Source organism: Myotis yumanensis, unplaced genomic scaffold, assembly GCF_028538775.1.
Source record: "Myotis yumanensis isolate MYYU_CA2020_CCGP unplaced genomic scaffold, mMyoYum1.0.hap1 SCAF_14, whole genome shotgun sequence".
Lineage (NCBI taxonomy): Eukaryota > Metazoa > Chordata > Mammalia > Chiroptera > Vespertilionidae > Myotis > Myotis yumanensis.
Window position 1 is genome coordinate 53,915,527 of NW_027223765.1, and position 21,651 is coordinate 53,937,177.

At 39.7% G+C, this 21,651-nt stretch overlaps 1 protein-coding gene across 1 annotated transcript in view; it reads left to right on the top strand.

The window, feature by feature from the left end:
- Positions 1 to 19,466, top strand: part of TAFA1 (TAFA chemokine like family member 1) — a 518,247-nt gene extending 498,781 nt beyond the window's left edge. Inside the window, exons 4-5 of the mRNA XM_070390977.1 lie at positions 10,470 to 10,594; positions 16,585 to 19,466. Of these exons, the coding sequence (XP_070247078.1) occupies positions 10,470 to 10,594; positions 16,585 to 16,602 (143 nt within the window). The 3' untranslated portion in view covers positions 16,603 to 19,466. The remainder of the gene's footprint in view (positions 1 to 10,469; positions 10,595 to 16,584) is intronic.
- The last annotated feature ends 2,185 nt before the right edge of the window (positions 19,467 to 21,651 follow it).

The window sequence follows — 21,651 nt, forward strand, 5'->3', positions numbered from 1 at the left end:
GGGCCTCTAGTATACTATGTTCATGGATTGGTAGAATTAGCATCATTAAATGTCCATATTACCCAAAGAAATCTACAGATTCAATGCAATCTCTATTAAAATACCAACAGCATATTTCACAGATCTAGAACAAATACTCCAAAAATTTATATGGAACCAAAAAAGACCCCAAATAGCCACAGCAATCTTTAGAAAGAAGAACAAGGTTGGAGGGATCCCACTACCACAGTGGTTCTCAACCTTCTGGCCTTTTAAATACAGTTCCTCATGTTGTGACCCAACCATAAAATTATTTTCGTTGCTACTTCATAACTGTAATGTTGCTACTGTTATGAATCGTAATGTAAATATCTGATATGCAGGATGGTCTTAGGCGACCCCTGTGAAAGGGTCGTTCGACCGCCAAAGGGGTCGTGACCCACAGGTTGAGAACCGCTGCACTATCATATATCAAGTTTTACTACAAAGACACCATAATCAAAACAGCCTGGTACTGGCACAGGAACAGGCATATAGATCAATGGGAAAAAAGAGAGACCCAGAAATTGACCAAAGCCATTATACTCAATTCATATTTGATAAAGGAGGCAAGAATATACAAAGCAGTCAAGACAGTCTCTTTAATAAATTGTGTTGGGAAAATTGGACAGATACATGCAACAAAATGAAACTAGACCACCAACTTATACCATACTCAAGAGTACATTCAAAGTGGATAAAAGACTTAAATGTGAGTCATGAAACGATAAAAATACTGGAAGAAACTATAGGCAGCAAAATCTCAGACATCTTTTGTAGCAATGTGTTTACCGATACATCTGCTAGAACACAGGAAATTCAGGAAAAAATAAACAAATGGGACCACATCAAAATAAAAAGCTTCTGCACTGCCAAAGGAACCATCAACAGAATGAAAAGGGAACCCACTGTATAGGAGAACATGTTGGGCAATGACACATCTGATAAAAGGTTAATATCCAAAATCTATAAGGAACTCATACAACTTAACAAAAGGAAGACAAACAATCCAATTTTTTAAAAAATGGGCAAAGGACCTAAATGACACTTCTCCAAAGTGGACATACAGATGGCCAAGAGGCTTATGAAAAAATGCTCAAAGTCACTGATCATCAGAAAGATGCAAATTAAAACGACAATGAAGTATCTCCTCAAAGCCATCAGAATGGCTATCATCAACAAATGACAAGTGCTGGCGAGGTTGTGGAGAAAAGGGAACCCTAGTTCACTGCTGGTGGGAATGCAGACTGGTACAGCCACTGTGGAAAACAGTATGGAGTTTCCTCACAAAATTAAATATGGAACTGCCATTTGACCCAGTGATCCCACTTCTAGGAATATATCTAAGAGACCCGAAACACCAATCAGAAAGCACAATTTACAATAGCTAAGATCTGGGAACTGCCCAAGTGCCCATCAGTAAATGAGTGGATAAGAAATACCTGGTACATTTACACCAGGGAATACTATGCAGCAGTAAAAATGACGCATCTCTTACCCTTTAAGACAGTATGGAAGGACCAGGAAAGTATTATGCTAAGCAAAATAAGCCAGTCTGAGAAAGACAAGTGTCACATCATCTTACTCATATGTGAAACCTAATGAACAAAATAAACTGATGAACAGAGTGGATCCAGAGACATGGGACAGAGTGCAGAATCTCAGAGAGAAGGCAGGGGAGAGTGAGTGGATGGGAAGTAATCAATCAAAAACCTTGTATGCAAATATGCATGGCTCATGGGCACAGACAATAGAGCAGTGATGGCCTGAGGGAGGGTGCAGGGGGGGGGCGGCAGGATGGGGTCAATGGGGCAAAAAGGGGACATATGTAATACTTTCAACAATAAAGCTTTATTTAAAAAAAAAAAAAAAGAAGTGACAACCACAATGATAGGAATTCCAATTCTGTTCTGAAATTGCAAGTTTCTCCTCACTGAGCTGGCTAAACTTAAAAGATATGTGTACCATCGGAATAACAAGAAACACCCATTAACACAAAGGCATCAAATATGGCGTGTTTTAGTTAGTTGGTTGGCTTGTTGGTTTTGGCTTAGGCTTGAAGTCGGGAGGGTCCACCCGGCAGGCCGTTTAAGACCCACAAAATCAATTGGTCTGGCCCTGCCAAGGCATTAGGGGTGATTTAATTACGTGTTTGACCAAATATAGCTGGCTACTTTTTAAGTTATAATTTTGTATGGCCGGCGAATTATGTTATAAATATACAAATGGCCCTTGGCAGAGAGAAGGTTCCCCACCCCTGGCTTAGAGCCTCCAGTAGGCTTGACCTCTTCATTCTCCCTTCATATCAGTTGAGCTTCTTTGAGAAGAAGTTATTCACAAAGAAATTGAGATTTTATTGCTATATTAGATCTGCTCTATATATAGTCCAGATGAACTCTGAAGGCTGGCAGTTGGCTGGGTTCACCAGCTGGCTAAGCCACATGTTTCCGTATCCCCAAAAGAAAAACCTACGCCTCACTAACATCATTAGGAATTCAGTGTTGATGAAGCTGTGCAGAGAAGTGGGTATTTGTGGTAAAAATAGCAGTTAGTACAATTTTTCTGAAGGATAATATGACAATATATATATGACAAGTACTAACCCCCTTTTTACCCTTTAAGAAATTTCATTCCTTGTAATTCGTCCTGAGAAAATAATTAAATACACTTGCAAAGAGTATATGTTCAAGGGTGTTTATACAAACGTTCTTTCTACCAACAAACCACCAACCATACACACAAATGTGACAACTTAAATTTCCAATAGGAAAGGAGTGGTTAAATGAATTAGGTGGTTAAATAAATAAATCCACAGTCCTGCTATGGATATCATTCAGGTGTTAAAATAATGATGCATTTAATTCATTTATAGTCAAGGAAAAATGTTTATGATTCTGTGGTTAGGTTTTAAATTAGAGTACAGTGTGTTATATAATCTTACTTTCATAAAAAAAATTTATGTTACAAATTGTGTTGGTCTATGCATTTATTCAACTGTTTAAAAAAATAAATATCGATCACCTACTATGTGCCAGCACTGTTGTAGACACTTGGGAAGACAACGTTCAAGCCTCATGAAGTTTACAGTCAAGTGGGAGGGAAGGAAAAATACCCAAGAAAACTGAAACTGTGTGAATTCAGGGAGTGGTACTGTTATGAAGAGAGTCGTAGCAGGGTAGAAGGGGAAAGTAGCAGGGTGAGGTGGGTGTGGATTATTTTAGGTAAATGATCAAGAAAGAACACTCTAAACAGGCACAGCTGCATTTAGGCTAGGTGAGTGTCAACCCTGGGAGGACACACCCAGGACAGAGGGTGAGCCAAATAAGAAAAGAGATCGACAAACCTCTTTATCAAACAAAAAGTGATTTTGATTTTGCAATATCCTGCTTATGTTTTATCACTTGTTAAGAAATTTAATAAGGAAATGTAGAAAAGGGAACAGGTTACTACTAGGTCTTATGAATTTAAAATTTACAAATTTTAAAAAGTTCCTCCTTTGCAAGGGGTGGAGAGATTGGAAAAAATGTGGAGTGCAGTGGGGATGGTAGAAAACATGACTGGAGAGATGGGAGGTTTCAAATAGCATGGATCTCTGAAGGATATGTAGTAAGGTGTTTATAATTTATTCTGTGTGATGGAACCCATTGGAGAGTTTAGGCAGAGGAGGGATATGAAATTATTTGCATTTTAAAAGATCATTCTGGATGCTGTGTCAAGAATAGTCAGAGAGAAAGTCTGAGGCAAAACATATGTAACAGTCTACCTCCACCCAATGGGATTATGGGTGATGTATATTTTCCTTTTGACGATCAGTGTGTTTTGAATTCTAGGAAAGAATATATACTACACTCAGAACTATGGAGGGAAATGTAAAGATTTCTGTGGTTGAGAACATCAAAATGTTTGTATCTCAACAAAAAAACTATCTGTTATAAACTTCAAGGTCACACTTAACTATTTTAAATACAGACAGAATGCTAAATATGAAAATACAGGGAATGTAAAGTAGGGTATTTACTTAATAAGCATAATAATTAACCATATGTTAAAGTTATGTACCTATACAAATGCAAGAAGACATGCTGAATTTAATTCTAAAATAAAATCATCAATTTAGTGAAAGCAAGACAAGCATCCAGTGTTTGACTTATGAGTGGGTGGAGCAATAGCTTTGCATGTACAGACATCTCCCTTCCCCACAGGAATGCACTCCAAGACCCCAGTGATTCCTGCAACCACTACTAGTACCAAACCCTTCATAGTCTGTTTCCTGTACATACATGCCTAGGATAAATTGAATTTATAAATTAGGCACAGTAAGAGATTAACAAAAATAACTGATAATAAAATACAGCAATTATAAGAATACACATTTGGCCCTTGAACAACATGGGTTTGAACTGTGCAGGCTCACTTATATGTGTATTTTTCAATAAATACCATTCATGTATTTTCAACCACAGTTGACCCCAGGTAACTGAAATTATAAAAAGCAAAATCATGGATAAGCAGGGACTACTCTATTGACAATGCAGAATAAGCCTGGGGCTCCAGCCCTGGTGTTCAGTTTCAGAAGAAGAGTATTATTATTGGCAGGCATTAAGAGCACTTCCCTGATTTTGCAAAAAGTCTCTAAAAATTTCTTCTCACCAGAGGAGACAGCTTTTGTCAAAGAACAATGAACTGTATCCCTGCCTTCTGATAAAACAGGTTGGCACAACCCATGACAAGGAAAAGATTTCTTTTATGTTTTGCGTATTACTTCCAATTCCTGTGAAGTTAGCCTTTTTCCTTATTACATATACATATATGCTTTAATATAAGAATTATTTTGTTGATTACTTAGTTGTTAAATTATCTTATCAAGGAGAGCTTCTCTTACCACCATCACCCTGACAACCTAAATCACACCCACTTTTTAGTTTCCATTATAGCACATTGTAACTTTTTGTGTATCGCTATTCCTCAGTATATATTATTGCTTCATTACATTTAGTGAATATCTCCCATAAGAGACTGCATTCCACTTTAGAGTATAAACTGTCTTTATTCCCAGCACAGCAGCTAACAAATAACTTTTGAATGAATAAAAGATAACTTTTGTTATCTTTAAGAAAAACTTTAAATACCTTTAAGAAAAACTTTAAATACCTTTAAGAAAAACTACCATTCAAGAAAATTGTATCATACTTATCTTCTGGTTTTAAATATTGCCCAGTTTGCAATCCACACCCTCACCTGCAACCTCACCAACATAAAATTGCCCCAGTTTGAAAAGCATTGAATTTGTATAGGACAGTGGTTCTCAACCTTGGCTGCACATTAGAATCACCTGGGAATCTTTTTAAAATCCTGATTTCTGGGCCTCATCCTCCAGAAATTCTGTTTCTTTGTTATGGGGTGGGGCCACAACATTAGTAACAAAGAAACAGAACTTCCGGAGGGTGAGGCCCAGAAATCAGGATTTTAAAGAGATTCCCAGGTGATTCTAATGTGCAGCCAAGGTTGAGAACTACTGGTATAGGAGAGCAATGCCAACAACTCCATCACCAGCTGTTATGACTTTGGGATATATTGTAGGTAAAAGGAGGATAAACGGTGATGGAAGGAGACTAGACTTGGGTGGCAAACACAAAATACAATATGCAGATGATGTAGAATTGTACACCTGAAACCTACATAATTTTATTAACTAATGTCACCCCAATAAATTCAACAAAAAAGAAATATATTGTAAATCCTACAAAGAAATACAGTCTAGTCAGTAAAAAAATAATATATACACCCAAGAATTAGTATACGCTTCCATTAAAGATAAGGCATTAGCTCTCTAAAACAGTAATTGTATGGGTGCATACTTAGCTGGATAGAGAGTGCATGGGTAGATAATAGGAACGATTGCCATGTGTTGAGTATAGAGTTCATTAGGTACTATGCTAAGTACTTTATCTCATCTAAAATTCACTATAAGCCGTAGTGATTTTTAACTCCATTTATAACTCTGGAACCTGAGAATAGAACTGGGGAATTTTCCCGAGACACACCGCCAGGAAGAGGTAGGGTTAACTTCCAAACCCAGGTTCTTCTATCACAGCCAAGAGCGTACCTCAGTCTTTACACGTGCCTCTGTATAAATCCTGTCCTGAAATGTGGGCTCAGAGGAAAGAGGGGGTTTGGAATGACTGCAGGCATAGTATTCAAAGACTTTAATTTTCTGCTTTGATGAAGACAGTAACACACAGAGAGCCACTGCAGGTCTTTTGAAAAAGAGCATTGTAACACCTGTTCCAACCACCTGTGCAAAGGGGAGGCTGGAGAGCTGGCTGCCCAGTCCCTGCTGATGGAGTTCCAGCCACTGCTTTAAACTGTATGACAGGTTGCACAAAAATGAGCCTAAACTTGTTCTTGATTGATGTTCTCATAACCTACTTCTGGGAACATGAATGAAACGATATGTTCAACCATTTAATTTATGCTGAAACTTTCATAAGTCATAGAAGTGAGCTAAGAGTTTGGCATAATATCAAAGAACAGTGGTTTTCTCTCTAACTTTGTGATGAATGCCTTCTCTGCTTTGGAGTGATTTTATTCTTTGGAGTAATAAAAATGGGTGGCTGCTGCTGCTGCTGCTGCTGCTGCTGTTGATGATGATGATAGCTAGTATTTATTGTACATTTACTAACGCCAGATGCTCTGCTGGTGCTTCGCATGCATTTTTCATGTGATCCTCCCCATCCTTTGATATAGGCACTATGTTTTCTTTCTCATTTTGTTTCATTTTTTATTCATTTATAAGTTGCAAACCAGTTTTGACAAATTCCATGCCATTCAAAGATGAATGCAGCATGATCCTCAAGGCATTCACTGCCTGGCAAGTAGGCAGGCACATGAGCCGATGGCTGAGTCCAACGTGGTTGGGGTTGAGTTACTGGCCATAATGTTTCCTCAGTTGCAACTCTGCCGTTCTTCACAACTGCAGAGGAGGCATCCAAAAATCAAGCCCTTATCCCTTCTCTGTTTGAAGCTGTGGTGCTTACTGACATGTCAGCGGCTTGCTTCTGTCTTCCATCTTGCACGTCACTGCCAAGGTGATGATGGTGATGGTAACATTTACAGTAAATATACTAATGCCAGATACTCTACTAGTGCTTCCCCAACCACCCCTGTAATCACATCTTCCCTTTGCTCACCAAATATGAATCTTTACTGACTTACCATTCCTTTAAAAATTACAATTAAAAAAAAATTTAAAAGCTCAGGCTCATTGCTTTTGAGAGCTCTCCTGTTTAGGTTTTCTCGGGCTGCTGTCCACTGGGAGCCTGCGCTTCTGACACAATGCCGGGCTTGCTGCTGGCCCAGCACTCGGCTCGTTTATGCCTCCGTAATGCAGGCCTCACAGCCAACAGTGCCCATGTTGAGACGCCTGAGCTGAAGTGTAAGCTCTGAGGGCAGGGCTAGGTCATGTTCCTTATTTTACAAACTGGAGTGCTTTCCATAAGGAAAGTACTGAATTAAAAAGCAAACATTATTTCTTTGAAATTATAGAAAGGGACTACACTTCTTAGGCAATACCGTGTGTATTTGCCGTGTTTATTAAGCCCACCGCTTATTAGTACCCTGTTCTGTTCCCACGGGGAAGTGCCTGCAAGCGACCAACAATAAGATAGAAAGGATTTGTGCCTATTTAAGGTTTATCCCTGAAAGACAGATTGATTCGCCGTTACAGTCTCTCTTTTTTCTCTACAGCAATGTGACCCTGTGTAAGGGCGAAATCGAGACTCATGATTAACATGGCTTTAGTGGGTTTGAGACTCTCAAGGAAAGCTGAGCATTCTTTAAAAAGTTGAAGATCAGCTATTTTTCTGAACATGGCACAGTCATCGAGCAAATCCCAGAACCCCGGGGCTAAGGCACCTTTAAGACCCTCGTTTGTAATCGCCACAGATAAGCGAGAGGAGTTTCCAGCTGATATTTCGTTAACTTGGTTCTTCTCAGGGAGGGAAGTTTTTTACAGAATTATGCATCTACCTCCAAAGTTTCTCTCGGCTTCCAAACATATTCACTAGCGGGAATTTTATTAAAATGCTGTAACTAATGAAATTAAGCCATGTGTAACTCAGACTAGGAAGAACTAAGCATAATATAAACTGCCTTCTTGCCTGAATTATTTTTAAATTAACTTAATTTTACAAGAAACCAAATGTATTTTTTTTTCCACAAGTGTGTCAGCTTGAAATTTATTTTCCACAGTAATAGAGCAGAGAGCGCTCATTCCTCCACTCAGCGGTCAATAAATGCTTTGTTAACTTCTGTGAATCCTAAACACAAAACTAGGATGCGTGAGCCTTAGAAGGGTGAAACCGGGAGCGCTGTGGTCAGGCCCGCCTGCCTGGATGCTAGTGTTGACTCCTGCACTCCCTCCCTGTCAGCTAGGACACGGGCTCAGCTTGCTCATCTGCAGAATGGGTTTAGAGTACCCCCAACTTTCCGAGGTTGCTGTGAAGACTAATACAATTCTTTTAAAGTGCCTAACACAGACACATCTAAAAAGGTTACAAAAAGGTCAGTTATCATTTTTATTATCATTCAAGACATCTAAGACTTTTTAATATTGATTTTTTATTATGATAAATGTAGCCATAAGAAAAATATTACAAAAACAGTTAAATAGCATGACTATTAGCTCCTTTTTGTTAACCAAAGGTTTTATGCAGCGGTTAAGAAATGTTATCACCTTCTCTCACTGCCAGGAGACCAGGGTGCGGTGTGAGCGGCAGGGGAGGGGGAGCGGATGTTTATGTCTCTTCTGAAGGTCCCCAGAGCAGCGGGTGGGACCAGGCACAGGTGGGCCAGGTGTGGGCGGTCACTGGAAACTGGGTGGGGCGGCTTACGGGGAGCCCAACGCCCTCAATCCTGAATAACCTACAATGAGAATAACAGGAAAATCCCGGGAGGGGCAAGAGTGTGCCTAACAGTGATGATGTGAAGGACTAGACTCGAGTCCTGCAAATCAGCCAATCAGAGGTTTTGAAGACTTTGAATGGAAAAGCTGAGCAGGCTCTGGCTGGTTTGGCTCTGTGGATAGAGCAGTGGTTCTCAACCTTCCTAATGCCGCAACCCTTTCATACAGTTCCTCATGTTGTGGTGACCCCCCAACCATAAAATTATTTTCGTTGCTACTTCATAACTGTAATTTTGCTACTGTTATGAATCGTAATGTAAATATCTGATATGCAGGATGTATTTTCATTGTTACAAATTGAACATAATTAAAGCATAGTGATCAATCACAAAAACAATATGTAATTATATATATGTTTTCTGATGGTCTTAGGCGACCCCTGTGAAAGGGTCATTCAACCCCCAAAGGGGTCACAACTCCTAGGTTGAGAAACGCTAGGATAGAGCATTGGCCTGTGGACTCTAGGGTCCCAGGTTCGATTTCGATCAAGGGCACATGCCTGGGTTGTGGGCTTGATCCCCAGTGGGGGGGCGTGCGGGAGGCAGCCAGTCAATGGTTCTCTCTCATCATTGATGTTTCTATCTCTCTCTCCCTCTCCCTTCCTCCCTGAAATCAATATAAATAATTTTTTTAATTTAAAAAAAAGAAAAGAAAGAAAAGCGGAGCAGGATTTTGCCCACAGAGGGCTTTCACCCCGGGCACTAAGAAAAACGTGGAGCTCCCTCACTCGTGCTGAGTGAGTCAGCCTAGCGCTTGTGTAAAACCTCATTGTCAAGAACAGTGGGCTGTCAACATCCGCAAGTTCTCTGCCAGCTTCCCCACCCCCCACCACCCCGATGTGGCCGGGAAGGTAGAGCTGTTCCATCAGGGACTCAGCTTTTGAAAGTTTCACCCACTTCAAGTCAAACATATTCAATAGAAAACACAGCCTGTATCAGATATACTTTTGACTGTAAACAATATTTTCATTTATTATTACTCCTTTTTTTGCAGGTTTTCTTTTGTACTTTCCGTTGATTCATCTTTTCCTTTTTGTAGGCCGTTAAAATTCTCACCAGCCCTAGGCCGGGGAATAAACCCTAACGCTGGATGGATGAACTGGTCTTTCTGAAAAAAAATGGCTGTCATTCTGAACAGCAGTTAGCAATTTGTCCCCGTCACTGGAAAGAAATAGTACACGATTTTGATTTTACAAAAAAATAACAAGATAAAACTTCTTCCAAAAATTAAGTCTTTCCAGTCCATATCATTTCATCATACCAGGGGATTTTTGACCAAATGCTGTTTGATGAAACCAGACGACATAATTCCATTTGCATTGTAAGGCGTAAATTTAAATTTTATTCTTCTAAATAGAGTATTCTTAGCCAGCCGTGGAAGGGTAAAGAAGACCCTGCTGCTTCAGAGAGCACTATATCAGCGGAGTGAGCCGCAGCAGGGCCGGGCTGTGTGAGTGAATCGCAAACACTTGTTTCCTGTTTCTAAACAGCCTCCATAGTGATTGGGAAATGGTGGTGTGAGATGGAGCCTTGTCTTGAGGGAGAAGAATGTAAGACGCTCCCTGACAATTCCGGATGGATGTGCGCCACAGGCAATAAGATTAAGACCACAAGAGTAAGTTCATTATCTCAAATGTCTCGTGCATGTGACCGACTGTACTGTTTTCCTCTGTGTTGTACGAGTATCATCCAGAGAAGCTGAAACAGGGGAGCAGGGGAAGCCTTTTCCCGACAAACCATTCTGACCAGTGTCCAGCCATCAGCGAGAAGCTAGAGATTGAACTGAACTTTTCTACTGTTTCTGCTTCTGGCTCATAAATTAAGTTCGGTTGCAGTGAGGCAATTATTTGGACAATTCGTCCAACACTTCTGGTGCTCAGATGATGAAATGAGGATGTTTAATTTGTCCACATAGTTTGTTGAAAAGGTCTGCATTTAAGTAGAGATTCTTTAAAGGAATTCTATGATAATTTTATAGAGAAAGGAAAGGTTTTGTGATGTGAATAATCATTCCTTGATTTCTCTGGTTAAATCAGAAGTTATCTTCAAAATATGTAACAACCTGTACTGAGGGGCTTACCCAACGGGTCAGAATCGGTGTCACAATGTGGGAGAAGGAGGAAGAGGCCCAGCTAGGCGAGCTGTTGACCTTCCATGTACTGGACCATAAGAAGACCTGGGAGTCCTGCAGGGGTAAGGGGAGGGTGGGTACTCAAAACATTTAATGCAGTATCTATCTATTTACAGTACAAAGGTATGTTACTATTTTAACAACCAGTATGGTCACATATATCCGTGCCACGTGGATATCAGCCCTGGTAGTTAGGTGTTTGTGTATTTTAATGTATTGGATATTTTTTTAAAGGAAACTCTACCAATTATAAATCCCCAAATGCTGACCTTGTAATCTTCCAAAAGGGTGACTCGAATTTTAGAAAACACCTCTGATTCCAATTCCTGTATTATGAGTCTCACCTGATCTTTCTTCTCAGCATTATCTTTTCAAAAAATAAAATTGGTTCTTGCAGCTTTGTGATGCAGAAAACAAAAGTAATTCTACAGGATACCATTTTAAACACTTATTTTTTCATATGTAAAATAAGTGAAGATGCTTTGCCTGTCAAATTTAGTTGCCTGTACTGATCACATTAGCTAGTAAATGGCCATACCTCCCTGGCTTGCAGCCAGGAGAGATTTCTGAACCATCTTGGCTTTTTAACATACATTTTTGAGCACCCAAAAAGCTCAACTTGGATTCTTGTATTTCATGTCAGTGAAACACCTACCCAAGAAACCTACAGAAAGAAACCTGGTTCATGCAAATTATCCCTCATAACCATTTTAATTACCTGGTGGAGAGTGGCTTTCAGGGTTGCCTTTAGTTACATTTTGCCTGAAAATGATTTTACCAAATAATTTGAAGATGTCCTTAGATTTACAGTGTTGGCGAACCTATGACACACGTGTCAGTGGTGACATGCAAACTCATTTTTTTGGTTGATTTTTCTTTGTTAAATGGCATTTAAATATATAAAATAAATATCAAAAATATAAATCTTTGTTTTACTATGGTTGCAAAGATCAAAAAATTTCTATATTTGACACGGCACCAGAGTTAAGTTAGGGTTTTTCAAAATGCTGACACACCGAGCTCAAAAGGTTCGCCATCACTGCCTTCGAAGTTAGTTTTAAGCTACTCTGCATATGGCTGGTGCAATTCCAGAATTATGACTGGAATCCGATCACCATTTTCTTTTAAATGTTGCTGATATACAGGGTTGGGGAAAAGGAGGTTTATAGTTGTGAGTACACAAAACACAGAGTTTATTCTTGTATTATTATTTATTAATTATTGTGTTCATTACTTTTATTACAACTGTAAACCTACATTTGCCCACCCTGTATTTTCTGAAATCTCTAGTCCCTATCCCAAATGATAACAGGTGACCCTTTACTGAAGATAAGCCCTGCTCTCATGATGCCTCCAGACTTGGAACTCAGTAAAGAGCAATAATGCAAGTCATTTCAGGATTTAAATATGGGACATTCCAAGAGTGCCAAGTGGGAGAGTCTTTGGAAGCTAGAACATAAACAACAAACACAACACAGAACTTGTTAATGCCACCTTCCTGTGACCATGGGCTTTCTCTCCTTCTGTGGAGTATGTTGGAAAAGCACCAGGCCTGTTGTAAATACATCCGAGACATTCCAGGCATCAGGGTAGTAGGATGCAGAATCCTCATGGTAATAATGGAGGCTGGAGCGCACTGTGCCTGCTACCACCCCGGGTGGGCGCAGTGCAACCCAGACAGCTGAGTGTACGAGAGAAACAACTGCCCTTGCCCTGGGTCTGAAAGCAGAACCACGGTATGAATCCATTTCCAGTGAGGAAATGAAACGCTGCTCTTCAGCCCTGTGAGTGGCACACCAGTCAGCTGAGAATTCTCAGGTCTGTCTGGAGACAAGGAAAAAGAAGACACTAGAAAAAGGCTGCATTTCTTTTTCATTTATTTCAGAGAAAAGGGGAGAGGGAGAGAGAGACAGAAGATCAGTGATGAATGAATCATTGATCAGCTGCCTCCCACATGCCCCCCCCCCCTCCCACTGGGGATTGAGCCCACAACCTGGGCGTGTGCCCTGTCCAGGAATAGAACTGTTACCTCCTGGTTCATAGGGTCGATGCTCAACCACTAAGCCACGCCAGCCAGGCAAGGTTGCACTTTTTAAACATTGAGAGGACTCAGACATTCCTACTGACTTAGAATTTCTCTCCCTTCCTTATCAAGAAATTCACAATGAAAAAAACACTTTTAAACACAAAGGCACCATTTAAGCCCAGATGATGCATACAGGAGTTCTCCATTCTGTATAAATGACATGCCAACAAGAGTCCTCAGATCATCTGCTCTGGAAATAGGTTTTGTACCAATTTTTCTAATGGGGATTGTTCCCCATTAGAGAATGATATGTCTACAGACTTCAACTATGGACTCTAGCAATCTAACTTTTGAAAGAGTTAAATTCACAGATGTACTTTAATTTAAATCACATGTTTTATTTTCTGTTCTTAACTAAGAGGTGATCTTTATTATACAAATTATTCAAGTTCTTATTAAAGTGAAAGGGAAAATAAAGAAAAATCACCATTTTTGTTCTTATATGTAAGACTGATTCAAAGAGGGTGATCTTACAGGAAAAAAAAATGAAGAAACATACCCAGATTGTTAATGACAACTGAGAGTTTCCTTTATATGTAATTTTTAAAAGTAAATCCAATGTAAAGATATTTGCAAAAAAAAAGATTGCTGGTACCTCATTGCTTTTTCCTATATAGTTTTGTATTTGTTTGTCAAAGTCTTCCTATTAGAGGGCTTACTTCCCAAATAAGCATCTAAGCCAAAAATCTCAGCAGTCTTTGAAATGCAGATGGATCCTTCAGAGTGTAATCTAATTTATATTTTTATGATGTTTCTTTTTAAAAGGGTAGAGAGTAGAAATTCACTGTTCCATTTAAACCCCTAGACCCCCGATTGACAATAGCCAGGATAACAGGCCACAACCTGAAGGAAAACCTTGGGGAGATGAGATCAGGGTGACAATATGATGCAGAAGGAAGAGGGGTAGGGCTAGATAAGGGTCCTCCTGTCAGGAGGTTTGAAAGAATAAATCTTAAGGGATGAGGAAGCTCCCTGAGTGAATGCCGCCTATAGAACACCTCCAGTAGGAGAAAGCTGGTGACAGACAACCTCCCGAAGAGGCAGGGTAAAATCTCAGGGCTGAATTTCAACCCTATCCCTGCTTGATCTTTGCTTCAATTGCTTTATTAAAATTAACTTGTTGGTAGTTTACTGCAAGAATACCCAACTTAGATATCAACTAGAGATTTTTCCTATGGTTTCAGAGACCTGCTGGTTTATTCCTTTTTTTTAAACTCATATATCAAAACATGTAAGTTTGAAAGTTGGAAAGGCAATAGCTCATACATTGAGGAACAAATCTCTACACTGTGTATGCAGGAACAATGGCTTAGTTTAGAAAGACAGAGCTCTCCATAGAGGAAATCAGCCGTTTGGCAATGCTGCAATAATTCACAGGTGAAAAGCGAACACTGGGTGTTTGGTGATAGAAAGAGGAAGGAAAAGAAATGAGGAGAAAATCAAAGTCTCTTGGAAAGAAAAATAAGCAGATTAAAACAGCAAAATATAATGTGGTATAATACCTGGGGAAGTGTCATGCAACTTTGGGCTTCCTACAACCCCATATGTTGTCTTTCAAACAGCGAGAAAATCAAACTAGTACGCAATGCAGAATCAAATTTCCTCCTCTAACAGGGCAAGTGAACAGAACTCAGATTGCACACCTAACTACAATCACCTTCTGGTCAAATGCCTGTTTTATGTGATCAGCCCAACACAAATCTGGCCCATCCTCCTAATGGTGCCTCTCCCACGGCATGCATATCTCCATGATGTTTTTATATTATTGAAAAGATAAAGTAGTAGCTTTGATATAGTTCATCTTCCTCTCTCAGAATTCCACCTGGTCTGAAGTGCTCTGAGAACCTTTACAATCCTGTACAATCCTGATCTCCATTTCATTTTGTATTAAATGTTTTAAAATTGAGGTAGCAAAAGAGATGAGGGGAAGGATGGAGGGAGGGAGGGAGGAAGAGAGGGAGGGAGGGAGGGAGGGAGGGAGGGAGGAAGGAGAGAAATAGAAAGAGAGAGAGAGAGAGAGAGAGAGAGAGAGAGACATGTTTGGAGATTGCAGAAAGGAAGAATGAACCAACTTATCCCAACACAGTATCACAATAATCCCTAGGTCCAAGGGAACTCATTTATTTCTTTAGCCAATTGGTATATTTAAGCCTCCACTATCTGAAGTTAGTGTATGAAGGTCTTGAGGATGTGAGGGTGGACATGGCAGAGCCCCTGGTATTCCATGGAGGATAGGGACCAAGTTTGGGTGGTGGGGGTAAGGGTGATGGGTTGGTAGACACAAACAAACAAACAAAAAGGCTATTTTTGTGAATGTCACTTTTTCTCTGCTTTGATGAAAAAAAAGAAAAAAGACAGTGAAAAGAGAAAGTGATAAATGCCACTGGGATGTAGGAAACCAAGCTTTGGAAGGATCTGTTATTTATACGGAGAGGATGAAAAAGATAAATGTGTGATTTCTTGTAGATTCCACATTTGAATACAGTCTTTTATTACTGTCCTTACCTAACTCAAAAGCTTCATGTGTACTGCCAAATATACTCCCTGTACTCAGACACTCAATTTCTAATACTATAAAGAATTAAGAGATGATGAAGAAAAATGTATTGTGTCCCAAAACCTTGGCAATGACTTCACCTTATGCCACCCCTCTACATCTCTCAACAGGCCAACATGACAAGGACAATGACCTACTAGGTTCAAATTCTAATCAGACACAGATTGGCTGCATAGTGCAGCGGTTCTCAACCTGTGGGTTGCGACCCCTTTGGGGGTCAAAGGACCCTTTCACCGGGGCCGCCTAAATACATCCTGCATATCAGATATTTACATTATGATTCATAACAGTAGCAAAATTACAGTTATGAAGTAGCAACGAAAATAATTTTATGGTTGGGGTCACCACAACATGAGGAACTGTATTAAAGGATCGTGGCATTAGGAAGGTTGAGAACCACTGGCATAGTATGCAGAGTCCAGTCCAAAATGGGGACATAGGGCCCCTTTTCAAAAATTAATAATTTCAAGATGGCAGCAGAAGGTCATCAAACGAAACGCAGGGCCCTGTCAGCACTGGGCACTATGCTATCGGGTAGTCTCAGGCCCATAAAGCCAGTGCCAGTCAGACCTGGCTCAGAGAGTCTGTCTCCTTAGTTGCGGCAAAATCAATTTAATAAATTGATTTTTAAAAATATGGTGGTCTGTCCATGTGCTCGGGTCACCATTCGAGAACTACTGCTCTAAACACTAACATTCTGCACTTCAGATCACCTGAAAGAATCAACACCCTAAAAATTCAAGATGTTCTCAATCTTCTGCTTGGTCACTTTCCTTTGTACCTTCATTCTGTTCTCTTCTTCCTGAAATGTCTTTCTTTCTTTGGTTTCAGATTCACCCAAGAACCTAACAGAAGCATTGATTATAGTAATAAAGGAAACCAACTCTGCGGAAAATACCTTTTAAGAATTTAAAACATCTAGCACATTACAAGCCAAATGGATTTCTTACTTGCACTTTGACTGGTTACCAGCTAATCACAGTGCTTTTACTGTGTGTCATGAAGTATCCTATAATGGGAAGACCTGGAGATTTGGCCAACACCATGGAAAGTGGGTTCCAGAAAAAAAAAGGGTTTTCTCAATGAAAATTATGGGGATTATGAAGAATGAGCAACTGTCTTCTAATATGGATCTATAGTTACTTTGTACCATTTGAAATATATGTATATATAATATTTTGAAATATTATATATTCTCTTCAAGAAATGGACAGTGCCACAGTTTGAGACGGCTGGTGTATCACTTTGAATTTTAGATGCTTTGCTTTGTTGCTTTTTGTTGTCATTTCTTTTTCTACTGGCAAGGAAGACGTGCCCTTTTGAGAGTTCAGCCGGGCACTCACACTGCAAGGCCAGCTCCCCGTGGACTCCTGGAATCTGAGCGTCACAATACTGAATCAAGAGCTTCCTTCCGTTTGTATCAGATGCCCAAGGAAGTGCGCGTCCTGCTTTATTGCTTTCTGCCCTGTGCAATAGTAGCATGCAAGCTTGGCTTACATAACCATACTTTATATTCAACTGATATATAATAACAGTTTTAACCTCTTCCAGGAAAATATTTTCAGAATACTAGCGTTTACACAGATAAGAAAGAGAGGATGCTGGAGATTGCTGCTCCACCACACTGTTAAGACTGGCGGAGTTGTGGTAGGATATGGATCCCTGTATTAATAAGCCCTGTAAATACAGTGTCCTGAGGCTTTGTACAGCTGTCCTAGACTGCAGGAATGCCCTTGATTAGTCCAAACTCTGGCATCATTAAGTATAGTGCTGTAGCAACAAGTCTCATCATGGCATCTTTTTCTATGTTTGATTTGCTTTTTCTAAGAGTATTCAGATCTCTCTGGTTAGATAGGAAGACCATTAAAGCAATTGGGTTTCAGAATAATCTATGTGACCAAATGTTGGACAGCCCTATTAAAATGGTAAATAACTTCTTTCTAAACCTACTTGTCCTCTTTATTTGCCATTTATTTTTCCTGAATCCAGTTCAACCAAATCCAGAGAACACCCCACTTAGAGACTTATAGTCAGAATTTTTTCCATGAAATATTTGCAGCCGTAAAAGCATGCTTTCCAACCCTAACATTGGAAAAACCAGAAACCCATTATTATAACTGCAGTGTCCTCAGCTAGCAAGATTAAAAGTCAAATATCATTTGGGGGCTTTCAAAGTGAGCAATTGAATGGTACATATGGGGCTCGCCTCCCCAAAAAGCAATTATTGCCCATCTCTTTGAGAATTACTCAGCTGATGCTTATAAGAAGGAAATACCTACTTAAGTTCTAGTTTACAAGGGTAGCATAATAGTACTATACACTCCTATTACTTACCATATACATACACAAGTATATCTGGTTTTTTCTCCAAAGCCTTTTCTGCAATGCATGTTGTGAGAGCCTCGTATTAGATCAGCAGCACAGTGGGTCCCGTCATCTGGACGTTTTAACGTTGAACCTCAGGTTAAATCCAGAAGCTCCTTCATCTCTGCCATGTAGCTTGAGGTTTGATTGAATGTGAAAACACTCTAACTAGACAGGTTGATTCTACACCTTGAATGCTTACAAAATCGTCCAGATATGCAAATGAAATCTTCATTGCAAAATCTAAGCTTTCCAAATGCTTTCACAAATATTTGTCAGAAGGTAGCAGAAAATAAGAATTATTTGAATTTAAATACCAAGTAATATAGTAGAAACTGACTTTCATCTGGACACTTTAAAGTATAAATTGAAACTAAAAACCCAAAGAATTGTCTAGAGCACCTACAGTCCAAAATATTACATAATCAGATGTACTTTGGGGAAATAATACACAATATAAAATAGACATGTTTACTGAGGGAATCTTCAGAGCCTGTAATACACCAGAAGACATTGTGTGTCCTCAGGGAAGCCGGCACTAGAGGAGCCAAGCACGAATCTCCCAGAAGTGCGGAGTGGCCACTTGATGAATGGAGAGCTCATTTTCTGCCTAATGAGAAGCTACAAGACATTATTTCTGTGTGAGGATAGATTAGGTGTATTATCATAGCTTTAATTTTTCAGGAGAACCATCAATGTGAATTTTTACATAAAATCTCTTAATCTTCTTAAGTAAGATTAACTGCTCCACCATGAAGATTATTTCTATTAAATAAAAACTCAGCAAGCATTATTATTGCCCCAAATTCCCTGACCAAGTGGCCTTTTCTATTATATGAGTTTCCTGGAATGCCCTTTTAGAAGTGTCGGTCCTGAATGAGCATCCAAGCAGAAGGAAAAGGATATTCTCTTCCCTGTGGCCTCACTCACACAGACCCTCCTCAAAACTCACACTCCGTGGAGTTCGCAGCGTTTCCTGTTCCGTAACCAGAGCCTGTAAGTCAATGAAAGAGCTAGTAGAGGTCCAGGTCTGTTAGTGCATTTCCTGTTGGTCACTGAGTGCAGTGTCACCCTTGAAAGACCTTCAAGAAGGGAGAAGCATAAAAAATAGCACATCAGGATCAGGCAACCATCCAATAAAACAGTTCAAATATTTATAAATGTCATCAAATTCAACTCAGATTTATCCAAGTTTCTTACACAAATGTGTGAACCATCAACTTGTGTTTAAATTTAACTTGCGCCAGTTTGGGGGATTCAGTAGCTACCATCTGCCTATTGAATCTGAACATTTATGGTTTAAAAACTATGTATTTCTGGTAATAAAGAACTCAGTGCGGTATGACCGATGTTGACGTTGAGCTTGTGCATGAAATACTATGAATAATGTTATAACAAAATTAGAGCAAATGCAAAGGGTTTTATCCAGAGCACTTCTCTTGGGTAAAAGGAAAATATGGCTTATTTTCATAAGACAAAAACTTTTGAGTAAGATAAAGCTTATTTTTTTTACTTTTTTGTGTGATTAGATTTATGTATTAATGGACTTGGCAAGCACGTTGAGAAGTTTTACTGCTTGGCTTTTTTCCATGATAAAACGATGAAGAATGTTTTCACTGATACACAATTCAACATCTTTTTCTGATCAAATCTAATGTAACTTTCAGAAAGCAATATAGTGATTTTATAGTGCAGTATATTATGCCACCTCGCCATTGTCACTGATTCAGTAAGTTATGGAAGGTATAAAAAATGTTAAAAGATGATGCACATCCCTCACCTTCCTGGCATATGCATTCCTTCCTGGAAAGTTAAATATCATGTCAAAATATGAGTTTCTCTTTAAGCTTCACAGCCCCATTTCAGGATCTATTAGGGCTTGATGGATAAAGAAGTGTGTCGCGTCTCCTTTTGTGAGCTTTCTACCTTCTAAATAAAGGAGTTAGTGTCTAGCAAATTCTAGGGCTCCAACCACATCCATCTAGTTTATAAATATCACAAAACAGGATAAAAGGCACTACTAAGGAATGTGGGGTCTTGGGACTAGTATCTGACCCTAGTAGCCATGGGCACAATGCAAAAGCGAGGAATAGAACCATGTTCACTCTTAAAAATGAAAGAGGGAGCCATTGGTTGCATGCACACAGTACCCAAAAACCCCTGCTAGCAAAGAGCTGGAGAGTTTAGCCTGAGGAGGTCAGGAGTTTTTCCTCGTAGCCGATCTCGGGGGCATATCACTGGATGCTGTGGCATGCTCAGCTCGTTGACCCATCAATGGTTCTCATTTATTTTACTTATTTAGGTAGATTTGTTTTATGTCAAAAATGTTAAGCTTCCATTTCTTTATTTTGGTAGTTAGTTACATTACTAAAAATAACTGATTACCAGATATGAAAGCCAGGACCCTTACCATAACTGACTACATTTATAGACCAGGTGATGTTTATCCCGTCCTATCTCCCACCTGCTTAGAGAGGCTGTAACCCAATAGCTCCACATGCCTGCCATGAGGGAGACCTGAGGCCAGACCTTCCTGAAGGCAGTCATTCTTAATGATTAGGCCATGACACATGGGTGTGTGCCAAACACCATGGAGTGGATTAGAAGTGTTTTTGAAGGGTTCATACTCGGTTAAGGGTAGTTCTCAAACAAAGCCTAAAAGGCGTACATGCCTCTCAGAGCCAGCCAGGTGACACAAGTTAGTTAATGAAATTCTCTTGGCAATGCCTCAGCCCACATGCTGAGGGTAGAGACTAAGCTCTCTGCAGAGCTCGAGCTGCCACTGTCTCACCTGGCCCATTGTTGCGATGCAGCATTAGGAGCCTGTGTGGCCCAATTCTTCTGGGTCTTTTTTCTTTTCTTTTCTTTTCTTTTCTTTTCTTTTCTTTTCTTTTCTTTTCTTTTCTTTCTTTTCTTTCCTTCTCTTTTCTTTTCTTTTCTCTTCTTTCCTTTTCTTTTTTGGAAAACCAGAAACTTATGTTTATATGAAATATCCAAATTTTACAATTTCTAACCCATTGAATTTTTGTTAAAAGATATGGCTAAACACTCTATTCTACTTACAAGACACCAGTTTGCAAACCTGGCCTAAAATTACATTATTCTCATGGATTTCATTCTTACATGCTTCCTCTGGTAGTAAAAAAAAAATGATGGAGATGAAGCTGGATTGCAGGTCACTGAGAATGCTATGGTACAGCACTGGACATCAGCTACCCTCGACGGGGGGCATGCTGAGGTTGCAATAAAGTGCCATCCACTGTACTGCAATAGAGCATATGGATCAAACTTCCACAGACTCTAACTCTGGGATCACCAAGCTACTGTGGGAGCAAAATGTAGGGAATGGAAGGAAGTAGATCCCACAGCAGGTACTAAAACATGTGAGAAGTGTGTACACTTAGCTCAAAGAACGCTTGGTACTGGCTGCCCAATCAAGATAGCCTCTTCTCTCTACTTTCAACTTCCACACACCCCTCCACACACACACACACACACACACACACGGCACACACCCTTCCACACGTGTGAATT